Below are 12,615 nucleotides of genomic sequence, written 5' to 3'. Positions count from 1 at the left end.
AAATTACTATATTTTTCAAAATTTACCAACAGAACAATGTGTGCCTAATTTTGATCATGTTTTCCTTTTTTCTTTTCTTTTTTTTCCGGGGGGACAAGGGGGAAACCAGGGTTTCTCTGTATAGCACTGGCTGTCCTGGACCTCTGTAGACTAGGCAAGTCTTGTAATCTCAGAGATCCGCCTGCCTCTTACTCCCAAGTGCTGGAATTAAAAGCCTGTGCCACCATACCTATCAAACAATTTTATTAAAGGAAGACTGGTGTTACAATATAAAACAATATTAACTTTAAAAAATTAAGAATTTTTTAAAAAGATTTATTATGTATATACAGTGTTCTGCCTGCATGTCAGAAGAGGGCACCAGATCTCATTATAGATGGTTATGGGACACCATTTAATTCCTGGGAATTGAACTCAGTAACCCTTGAGGAACAGCCAGTGTTCTTAACCTCTGAGCCATAGCCATCTCTTCAGCCCTAACTTAAAAGAGGTTTGGTAATCACAAAAAGCCACCCCATAAAAATACTTTCTGGAGGGCTAGAGAGCCCACTTAGTGATTAAGAGCAGTTCCTGTTCTCTCATCAGCAGTATTAGGCAGTTCTAGTGGATCTCCCCATGCACTCATAACCACATAGAATAAAACTCACACAAAGACATGCACATGAATAAAACTAAATACTCTCTGGTTTTTGTGATTCTACATAAAAGTTGTACTGTGCCACATACAGAGAAAACCTGACTTCCAATATCATTTGTCTTTAAACATTTCTGTTCTTTTAAATTTACTTATCAAAACAAAACCAACAATTATTCAAAACTTTGTTACAACTTATAGAGAAGCAAGGAGATAGCTATTTTGTCATCATGGTTTCTCGCTCTAAACTTGGATGTGATAGCCACAGCCTTTAATTTCAGTACTCAATAGGCAGAGGTAGGAGGATCTCCAAGTTCAAGACCATCCTAGTTTGTATTGCCAGTTCCAAGACAGCTGGGATTACAAAAAACCCTAACTCAAAATATAAATAAAGAGATTCCCACTGAACTATTTCTCAGTAAGGTATGTGGCAACCTCTAAAAATGTATGTGATACTAGCATAAGCTTGTACATGCATGTGTATAATTTCTGATACCCTTCTGCCACACTATCACACCTACTTCATGTCGTGGTGGTACTCACCCTAATCAAATACTCTGGCAGTAATTTTTTATTCAAATTGTTTAATTTATTGTTTGTGGTTTCAAAACACATCTTCAGGAGTCAGTTTTCCCCTTTCTACCATTTAAGTTCAAGGACGAATTTGAGAGCAAGAGTCTTTAGTCACTGAACCATCTAATGATCTCCAAGTAAACAAAAATTATTTAATATTTCTTAACACTAGGCAGGATAATTTATATGTTAATGATAAGACTTGTGAAATAACATGAAGAAAGATGGAGAGGAAAGCAGAGAAAGATTAGATTTTGGAAACACTATTAACACCACAACACTTAAGACTGACATGCCATCACTTTACTTACAGTTTATGAACAAGGTGGTTTCGAAGATCCTGAGTAATATCTTCATGCCACTGTTTCCTAATTCCAGTACTAGATGGCTGGGCTGCTGTTGGCAAAGGACCCAAGGAGGCCACACTGGCATTTTCACTCATCATTGGGCTTTAAAAATGAGTGGCAAATAGTTTTAGTATTGGAAACAAGCTTCACTTAACTAGAGACAACAGTAATTACTGCCATGAATGGTGACTGAGTATTTAAGAGGCATATGTATGAGACTACATGTTGTTTGTGTGTGTGACTCAGTGTTACATTTCCTTATGAAGGACGAGGAGGAAGGAACTCTTGTATTTGAAAATCCAACTCACGTCACCAGGCTGTTTTGCCATATGGACACACACTATCTCACACCAAGAACCTTGAACACTGGCTTAAAATAACATTAAAAAGAAACATATTCTTTGAAAACTTTATACACTTGCACACATATTCTGATAGTATCCATCACTGAAGAATGGGATGGAGGGGTATATTTTAACTCATTTAAATGCCAAATTAGGGCATTTTCCTTCCTAAAAGTTATTTGTAAAAAAAGGTAATAAAATAAAAAACTCAAGGAATTTTCAAGTATTTGAAGGGACTAAGGCACAAACTTACTTTTGAGAATTTATGGCCGAATGCAACATGGAATCAGAAAGAAGATTCGGCGTCTGAACCCCTACACCTCCATTTACACCCATGGGACTAGCACCTAAAGCAAAACAAAGCAAAGGAGGGAAAGAAAAAAAAAATAGTCACCATACAATGAATGCCTTAAACCAAGTGAAAAAAATGTCAAATTAGAAAAAGAATAGCACATACATTTAGCAATGCAATTAACAACACAGAAAAATTAGCACATGGGGCAACCATACGAACCAGTAAGAAAAGAGGCAGAGGAGCTGGGAAAAAAAAGGCTCAATTGGCAGTGTTGCTACACTAGCATGAGGACCAGAATCCAGATCTCAATTTGCACATACATAAAACACAAATTTGACAGTACTCAAATGTAACCACCCTAGTACCAAAAGGAGTGGTCTCCAGATCTTACTGCTCAGCCAATCTAGTCAATGAGTGAGCTCCAGGCTAATCAAGAAAAGAGTCTCGCCAGGTGGTGGTGGTGGCACGTGCCTTTAATCCCAGGGAAGCAGAGGCAAGCGGATCTCTGTGAGTCTGAATCCAGCTTAGCCTAGTGAGTGAGTTCCCGAACAGTCAAGAGATACAGAGAGAAACCCTATGCTGAAAAACCAAAGACAATAAACTGATACAAAGCAGGGCTAGAGGGCTCAATGTTAAGACCCCTAATGCTAAAAGAGACTCGCCAGTCTGGTTCCTAGCAGCCATGTAAGATAGCTCACAAGAACCTGTAATGTAACTCAAGATTCAACAGTTCTGACCACATTCACATGCACACATGGACGGACACACACATATATACATATAATTAAAAATACTAAAAGAAAAAAAAAAAACAGATTGAAGACTGTAAGAACACCCACATGGAAACTATAATCCAGAATACTGCCACCCCACTTCTGGCCTCTATGTGCATGTGATAAAGTAATATAAAAGCAAACAAAATTTACTCATACATAAAATGTAAGGAAAAGGGTAGGACTGAGAAAAGACTCAGGGGTTAAGAACACTTGCTTGGATGTTAGCATGATGCTATAAGCTTTTAATAATAGCATCACAGGCTGAAGCAGGTAGATCTCTGAATTTAAGGCTGGATTGGTATAGTGAGTTCCACAACAGCCAGGGCTATGTAGATACCCTATCTCAAAGAAACAAAAACCAAACAAACAACAAACAAAAACAACACTTGATCGTACTCTAGGAGACTCAAGTTTAGTTCCCAGCATCCCTGTCAGAAGCCTCAAAACTTCAATTCCAAGGGAGACTCAACACCCCGTCCTGTACTCCCTCCAGTCAGTACAAGTACATGTGCATACAGACACACACCAATACACATAAATTTTTTGTTTTGTTTGCAATGGGGTTTCTTTGTGTAACCTTGGTTGTACTGGATTGCTCTCTGTAGACCAGGATGGCCTCAAACTCAGAGATCCACCTGCCTCTGCCTCAAGTGCTGGGATTAAAGGTGTACAACATTGCCACCAAGGGGAAAAAAATTAACTTTCTAAAAACAAGGTTGGCTAATCCAGGTGTGATGGTGCATGCCTTTAATGCCAGGACTTGGGAAGCAGAGGTAGGAGGATCTCTGAGCTTGAGGCCAGCCTGGTCTATATAACAAACTCCAAGACAGCTAGATCCCTTTCTCAAAAAGCAAACAACAGCAACAAAATCAACCAATGGGAAAAAAAAAAAAACAAGAACATATAGGGTTGATCAATGAGATGGACTCAGTGGGTAAAGGTCCATGAGACGCAAAGGATGTTATTTCTGGAAATTTAATCTCAAGTGTGAAAAGGAGAAACGTAACCAAAGTATCAAGTATTGATTGTAATTTCTTTCAACATATCGATTTTAAAGAAGTCCTTCTGCTATAATTTAAAATTATCTTAATTCCAAAATTCATTTAGTAAAAAAACAAAGGGAGACAACAGAGGTAGGGAGGCAGAGGGGAGAGGGAGTATGCCTATATTAATCTTCATTTATACACAATATTACATACTTAACCACATCACCTCTGACTAGACAAGGAACTTACTCATGTTGTTCATGGGTCGCATGCCTTGGGGAGACTGCCCAGACTGCTGACTTTGTTGATTCTTTGCTTGTACCTGGGGTTGTGGTGGAATCTGGTTTACTTGATAGGGTAGTCCAAGTGCAGCATAGGCACGCTCTATAGAGCTGGGATCAATCTGACTAACAGTGCTTAGGCTAGGGGTAGACTGTTGACCCACTCCTAGAGAGCTAGGGTTTCCAAGCCCAACTGGTGCTCCAGAAAGAATTGCTAGAAAAGACAAAAGACACAGTATCAGAATACTATCATTGGTAAGAAAAAGAGACTAAAATGCTTAATGAATTTTTTTAAAGTTTCAATTACTGAAGGATCTTAGTATCATAGACCATGTCTCCAACTGGTCTTTTGAAAAATTTTCTGGATACATGCTTTATATGTGCTAAATGCTTAGAATGATGTGGTAGCTGTACTTTTTAAATGTAGTATGTTTACTTATTACTTTTCTCTGAGAACGATCTCATTATCTTCATCTCGTAATTTTTTATTTTATAAAATAAAAATTCACACATGCACACAAAGAACATAGCTTTAAAAAGGTCAAGGAGAGGTGGTGCATGCCTTTAATCCCAGCATGTAGGAGGCGGAGGCAAGCAGATCTCTGTGAGTTCCAAGCCAGCCTGGTATACAAGAGCTAGTTCCAGAATAACCAGAGCTATTACACAGAAAATGAAACCTGTCTTAAAAAATAAACAAAAAAGTTCAGCCTTTTTTTTTTATTTAAATTCAAATGATCTACTTGGCCACAAGTATGTAAGAATAGGCTGTTCAATGCCAAAACTATGATAATTCAATTTCGAAGATTTTAAAGTCAAGACTAAGTTGTACATGATGGTACACAATTGTAATCCCAGCACTCAGAAGGCTAAGGCAAAAAGACAGCAAGTTCAAGGCAGCGTAGGCTACCATAGTTAATAAGACTCTCAAAGAGAGGCAAGAAAATACACATTCACCTACTGATGTTTTTAAAGACAAGGCGCACTGAGTTCTGTTTTTACTAATTTATAGAGGACCAGTTTGGTCACTAGTCTCACATATCAAGCAGTATCTTAACTCTATCAAACGGTGCTAGTGTACTTCTCAAGCTTGGTTATAAATCAGCAAGATTCAAACACTTACACTGTTGATTTCGCTTATCCCCAGCATTTTTGAGAGGAAGACACACAGGACAATCATGCCTTGTACAATTCTTCCAGTGTGAAATGATTTGTCGAGAAGATGCACAATGTGCCACTAAAACCAAAAGAGAGAGAGAGAGAGAATTTCACATTTTCTTTACAGGAATAAGTCAACTAATTAAAAGTTGCTCCAGATGTGGTACCTCTCCTAAATAAAGATATTCCAAGCTTTAGGACAAAAAAAACCACATACCCATAAAAGTGCTGCTACACATAAAACTATTGGGTAATGTTACACATAAAACTATTAGGTAAAACTGTATTGTGTTAGGTATTTGCCCACACAGAGCCTTCAACAGTACTACCCGAGCAGTGCTATGCTAGAACAAATCAACTACCAAATATCACAGAATAGAAACTTTTTACGAAAACAAGCTTCACAGGGAACACTTCTGAATTACTGGTGGGAATGCAAGCTGGTAGAACCCCTTTGGATGTCAGTGTGGTGATTTCTCAGAAAATTAGGAAACAACCTTCCTCAAGACCCAGTAACACCACTTTGGGGTATATATCCAAAGGACGCTCAATCGTGCCACAAGGATATGTGTTCATAGCAGTTCATAGCAGCTTTGTTTGTCATAGCCAGAACCCGGAAACAACCTAAATGCCCCTCGATCGAAGAATGGATAAGAAAAATGTGGTACATTTACACAATTAAGTACTACACAGCAGGGGCTGGAGAGATGGCTCAGCGGTTAAGAGCACTGACTGCTCTTCCAGAGGACCCGGGTTCGATTCCCAGCACCCACATGGCAGCTCACAACTGTCTGAAAATGCAGTTCCATGAGATCTGACACCTTCACACCAACAAACATAATAAAGTTAAGTAAATAAATAAAAAAAAAAGTTTAAAAAAAAAAAAGTATCCTCGTTTGTATAGTGGTTAGTATCCCCGCCTGTCACGCGGGAGACCGGGGTTCAATTCCCCGACAAAAAAAAAAAAAAAAGTACTACACAGCAGAAAAAAAACGACAGCTTGAATTTTGCAGGAAAATGGATGGAACTAGAAAACATTATTTTGAGTGAGGTAACCCAGACACAGAAAGACAATTATCACATGTACTCACTCATAGGTGGTTTTTAAACATAAAGCAAAGAAAGCCAGCCTACAAACCACAATCCCAGAGAACTTAGACAACAATGAGGACACTAAGAGAGACTGACATAGATCTAATCTACATGGCAAATAGAAAGTATAAAAAGACAAGATCTCCTGAGTAAATTGGGAGCATGGGGACCTTGGGGGAGGTTTGATTGAGGGAGGGGAGAGGCAGGGAGGGGAGCAGAGAAAAATGTAGAGCTCAATAAATATCAGTAAAAAAAAATTGAGACTACCTAGAAAATAAGGAGAACCATATTTCAAGAGACAGGAAAAAAACCATAAATAATGATATCATTCACATAAAATACTAAAAATAGAACGTGACAAAGTATTCGGTTAGTAAGTTATCCCTAACACTGCTAGTTCTGTCTTTGCCTAAGGACAATTATATCTCTTAAATATTAACCTTAAGAAATATGTCTTGCCTTGGTTTATTGTGTAATTAGAAACAATATCCTTGACGCTGAATTTTAGACATGTTGTGCTACTTTAGAAAAGTCATGTGAGACTTTGTAAATAAACATTTAATTGGAAAAAAAACTTTTACAATTTCCCATCCTATCATATCCTACTCACTTAAAATCTTTTTGTTGTTACACACCAATTATCTTCATCATTTCCACAAGAGAATACAATCAAGATTCTTTCACCAAACTGGGTTAATTGTATTTCATCCAGACAATAGCTTTTTAAAGGTATTATAACAGGCAAATGTTCAAATTGTAAAGTGAGTCAATGGCTTTCTGTGCAAGCATGAAGACCAGAGTTCAGACCTCTAGTGCTCAAATTGTCAATCATATTAACCCTAATGTTTGAGAGCTGATGACAATGAATCCCCAGAACAACCTAGCTGATACCTAGATCAGCCTAATCAGCAACTTCTGGCAAATTCAGGGGTAGAAACATGGCTCAGCAATAGAGTGCTTGTCTAACATGCTTATGGTCCAGGGTTTAATCGCCAGGAAAAGCATAAATAAGCAAATGTACACCAAGAAGCTGTGATTTTATTGGTCTGGGATGCACCTGGAATATGAAGTTGATTTGTTTATGAAGGAAGGGAAGCAAATTCATGTATTTGATGAAAGAATACATGTATGACCATAATGACATCACCCTAAGGCTACTCACCTTGACAAGACTTGCCTGACTGACAGTGTGTCATGTGGTTTAAAACATTTTTCATGGTTCGACAGTGGGGAAGATTGCACTGCCTCACTTCCCCATTGGCCTGCTCCCGGCGCTGGCACTTGTGAGCGTGTAAAAGGAGAACAAGCTGCTGCTGGATGAGCTTGCGCTTCTCTGGATCAGCTGTGTGGGCGCCAGAACCCATCCCAGGGGCAACTGAAGTCACCAGGCCTGGCTGCTGGACCGATGAGGGTGGCTGCTGACCCTAAAAGAAATGACAAAGATTTGTGTGCTATCTTTTAATAAGGACTAGATATTTTCAAATTAAACCCTTCTCAATTATGCCAGGCTTCATTTTTTAATTTGGATGGAAACAATTCAATAAATACATGATAACCCCTATTATCAGAATGCTTGATGCAGTAAAAATAATTACAACAACTCTCAGTAATAGTCAAAGTATGTATAAGAAACAGAGAACTAAATAAATATGAAGAACAGGTAAACTACACATTCTCGGTACTGGAAACCCACAGGGTGAGATCCAGAATTCAAGGCCAGTCTTTGCTATACAGCAAGTTTGAAGCCAGCCTATAACCAGACCCTGTCTCAAAAAACACATAGGGGCTTGAGAGATGCTTTAAAGCTTGCTCTTCCAGAGACCGAATTCAATTCATAGTCACATGTCCAGAACTCACTAACGCCTTTAACTCCAGTTCTAAAAAATCAAGACCCTCTTCTAGATTACTTGGGCACTCCCATGAAAACAGGACACATCCATATACACATTAAAAAAAAAATCCTGAAAAAAAAAAACAAACACAAGAACTGGAATTAAAGATATGTGCCACCATGTCCAGAAAAAATTGTTTTTATACTTCCAATGGAAAGAAGCTTTTCCAAAAAAAAAAAAAGTTATCAAAAGGTAAAAACAAGCCGGGCGGTGGTGGCGCACGCCTTTAATCCCAGCACTCGGGAGGCAGAGGCAGGCGGATCTCTGTGAGTTCGAGACCAGCCTGGTCTACAGAGCTAGTTCCAGGACAGGCTCCAAAACCACAGAGAAACCCTGTCTCGAAAAACCAAAAAAAAAAAAAGGTAAAAACAAATTTCTTTATTAAATTCAAATTCACAACTAGAAATTTTTGGAATCAAATCACAAGAGATTCATCTGTCTGCCTCTGCCTTCAGAGATTAACAGTGTGCTGTACCACACCTTACACGTCCCCTAAGAGACCTTAGCCCTGGCTTGCCTGGAACTTGCTGGGTAGACACAGCTGGCTTAAACTTACAGAAAGCTTCCTTAGTAGATATTTTAAGACAGGTGAAAATTGTCCATTATAATGCTGCTCAATTAATTTAACAGTAGCCAAATGTGCAATGGGTTTCATCCCAACAGAGGATTAATTTGAGAGAAATTACTTTATTATACTAAAGCAAATAAAATTAGTATACTTGATCCTTAAGAGTAGAAGCCTTTGCAAGAGTCTTTCTCCAAGGCAGAATGATTCTAGTTTCCTACCCTTCAGTAATCAGTAAGGCCTGCTGAAGGGATACACACATTTTATCAATACGCACAGGAAATAAAACTCCATGTGGAAATTTTGCAAAGCAAAATTCTATTCTAAGGCATGAGGCGCTCCCTCATATAATTCACCCCATCATGTATCTCAGACTCCAAGTATATATAATACCACTGTGTTAAATGCCACTCTAATGTTCACAAAAGGGCTCCAGGTAATAACCTGATTACAGTTCAAGATGCATGTTAAGAGAAAACCAACTCCTGTAAACTAATTTCTAACATTCGCATGTCCATCATGGCATGTGTGTACATACCCAACCTGCATACAAATAAATGTTAAAAACAAAGAGCCAGGTGGAGATGACACACAAATTTAATCCCAGTACTTGAGAGGCAGGGGCAGGCAATCTCTGTGAGTTCAATGTCAGCCTGGTCTACAAAACAAAAACAAAAAAGAAACAAAGGAAGAAACAGTCTAAAAGAAAATTCGTACTCACCATGTTGGGCATTCCCCCACCAGGAACTGCCTTTTTGTCCATTGCAAATGGAGATGGTAAGTTATTTGGTAGTACAGTCTTTGTCTGAATTGGGAGACCAAGGCCACTCGCTCCAATCTGCTGTCCAGAATTCTGAGCATATGGTGAACCATAAGGACTGGGATTGTTCATCATTCCCATCTACGTAAAATTAAAAACATTCTCCATATTACTAAGACATCGCCATTTCCATACTTCATGTTCTATATTACAAAATCATTTTAAAACAAATCCTCCGATTATATAAAGAAAACACACTGAAGGGCTCAGCAAGATGGCTTAGCAGGTAAAGATGCTTACTGCAAAAGTCTACCAACCTGAATTTGATCCCCTGCGCTTGTAAAAGAGAAAGGAGATCCAAGCACTCGGGAGGCAGACAGATCTCTGAGTTGGAGGCCAACCTGGTCTACAGAGTGAGTTCCAGGACAGGCTCCAAAGCCACACAGAGAAACTATCTTGAAAAACCAAAAAAAAAAAGAACAAAAAAGTAAAAGGAGAAAACTGACTTTACAAATTTAAAAATGAATAAAAAAGTGTATTTTATCAAAGTACATTTCACTGACCTAGGTATAAAAAAAATTAATTAATTAAAAAAAATAAAAACTGAGTACTAGCTAGAGGCTGGAGGATCAGAAACTGCAAGGTCATCCTTAGCACCGAGAGCCCAGGCTCTGAAAATAAGATATCTTCCATGTGTTCAGTTTACCCGGAGCCATCCTACTACTTAACTGAAAATGTTACGTAGTTTTTAAAATTATGTTTACTTATTTGTATATTAACGTTTGCACATGCACACACACTTGCATGCACATAATTACCACAGGGCACGTGTAGAAGTTAGAAACTACCTGAATAGGTAAAGGAAAGTTTCTTTGCCTACTAAGACATCTCAAAGGCAACTTTCTCACTAAACTTGTATCTCGCTGATTAGGCCAAGGAGCCTGGTCATCACCTCTTCATAGTTGAGATTAAAAGCCCATGCCATCATAGTCAGCTTTTTACATGTGTGTTGGTGACTAGTAAGTCCCTATATTTGTGTGGCAAGCATTTTACCAAATAATCTTTCTCAAAGACCTACCCCCAAAACTACATTTTCATAACGGGCTTATTTCTGTGAGGCCTGTAATTCCAGTCCTTAGGAAGAAGCAGAATTACTAGTTCCATGTCAGGCCAACTATCTGATATTAACTTACAAACAACAAAAAAAAAAATCAAAAAGATGCAATTTTTAGCTTTTTTCCTTTAAGTTGTACCACTTACACCCTTTTCAACACATTCTCACTATGCAGACAAGCTGGCCTTAGAAGAGTAATCCTCCTGCTTCAACCTTCCCGCAAGGGCTGAATCATAAACATCATGTACCACCACAGGTGTTTATTTTATGTGTGTGAGTGTTCTGACTGCATATACGTCTTTGCATCACTTGCATGTAGTGTCTCTCAAGGCCAGAAGAGGGCATCAGATCCCTGCAACTAGAGAGATGGTTGGCCAACATATAGATGTTTCGAATGTGTCTGGGTTTTCTGGAAGAGTCATTCCTTCAGTCCTTAGCTTTTAAGTTTTAAAGTACTAATATTTATTCTAAAATAATTTTAATGATGTCCATGCCTATAATGAGATACAATTCATTCACAATTGAGTCCCTAATTAAAATGGATATTCATTGAGACATGGAAAGCTATTTTACCACAGAACTTTAAATGAACAATAAAAAAACAAGAAACAAAATGTTTATAAAAGTCCACCAAAGCCGGGCGGTGGTGGCGCACGCCTTTAATCCCAGCACTCGGGAGGCAGAGGCAGGCAGATCTCTGTGAGTTCGAGACCAGCCTGGTCTATAAGAGCTAGTTCCAGGACAGGCTCCAAAACCAGAGAAACCCTGTCTCGAAAAACCAAAAAAAAATAAATAAATAAAAAATAAAAAATAAAAGTCCACCAAAAAAACACAGAAATCTGTAGCCTACCTTAGTGTCTTTAAGTAATTATAATATGCTTATTCATTATCTCAATACAATCTGGTGGGGTTTTTTTTTTTTTTCAGAATTCTATCTACCTTCCCATCATTATACCTTCTGGCCCTTTGAAGTTTTCTTTCTCCCCCACCAAATAGTATAAGATGGGGCTATATTTGTAACTGCTACACTGCTATCCCATCTTGTCCAATTATTCATTGTTATACAGGTATACCTAACCTGAAAAGACAGAGAAAGGACTAATGTTGTGCTCCCAGACTTAAACATTCTATACTGCAGGGAGGTTCTCAAATAAAAAGCTATAAACTCGAAAATAGCTTCAAGACGTCCCTGAAACTGACCAGATTCACTAGATCCCTATTTGCCAGAGTAAGCTATAAATGGTAAGAGTTCCCGGCCCCCCAACACAAGCTGAGCTGCAAAGACAACTCTCAGGAGAAAAAGCTACAAAGACTAGGATGACAGACCAGCTGCAGAAACCAACCAAGTTGCCTGGAAGTTTAGACCAACTGAGCCAATTGGAAAGAACACTCTCCAACCTGTTGAACTCCCCTCAGGCAGTACAGGTTCACAGCTTTGTGAACTGTTGTTACCCACCCTGGGGTGAGCTTTGATGATGCAGTGGTCTTTGAGTCATTTCTTCTGTAAGCAACCCTTCACCCACATTCCTATAAGCAATCCCAACAAAGCTTACTGGTTCACACCAAATTGGCCTCTGGTGATATCTACACTTTGGTCAGTGATTACCTACCTGGTTAAGCAGACCTCCTGTGGGTTTCATCTCCCCAGGGAAAGTTATGCCATACAACAACCAGGAAGTTACAAGCAAAAGAAACCCCGCCCCACAAAAGCCTCTGGAGCATCATTATTCCTTTGCTAAAAATCAGCCTTACACATATTAAATACCTATTAATACTTAAGTTGCTGCAGAAAGTTAGGAAT

General features: G+C 38.7%; 1 protein-coding gene across 1 annotated transcript in view; it reads right to left on the bottom strand.

Moving 5' to 3' along the window:
• Positions 1-12,615, bottom strand: part of LOC121461086 (histone acetyltransferase p300) — a 65,843-nt gene that overhangs the window by 35,063 nt on the left and 18,165 nt on the right. The window contains exons 3-8 of the mRNA XM_041671850.1: positions 9,662-9,841; positions 7,646-7,907; positions 5,357-5,470; positions 4,205-4,450; positions 2,152-2,245; positions 1,519-1,656 (exon numbers count right to left, since the gene is read on the bottom strand). Coding sequence (XP_041527784.1) covers positions 1,519-1,656; positions 2,152-2,245; positions 4,205-4,450; positions 5,357-5,470; positions 7,646-7,907; positions 9,662-9,841 — 1,034 coding nt within the window. The remainder of the gene's footprint in view (positions 1-1,518; positions 1,657-2,151; positions 2,246-4,204; positions 4,451-5,356; positions 5,471-7,645; positions 7,908-9,661; positions 9,842-12,615) is intronic.

Source organism: Microtus oregoni, unplaced genomic scaffold (assembly GCF_018167655.1).
Source record: "Microtus oregoni isolate MIOR12 unplaced genomic scaffold, Mior012 000022F_ref0000154, whole genome shotgun sequence".
Classification (NCBI taxonomy): Eukaryota; Metazoa; Chordata; class Mammalia; order Rodentia; family Cricetidae; genus Microtus; species Microtus oregoni.
The sequence above is the reverse complement of the archived record's forward strand: the minus strand, read 5'-3'. Positions and strand labels throughout refer to the sequence as shown.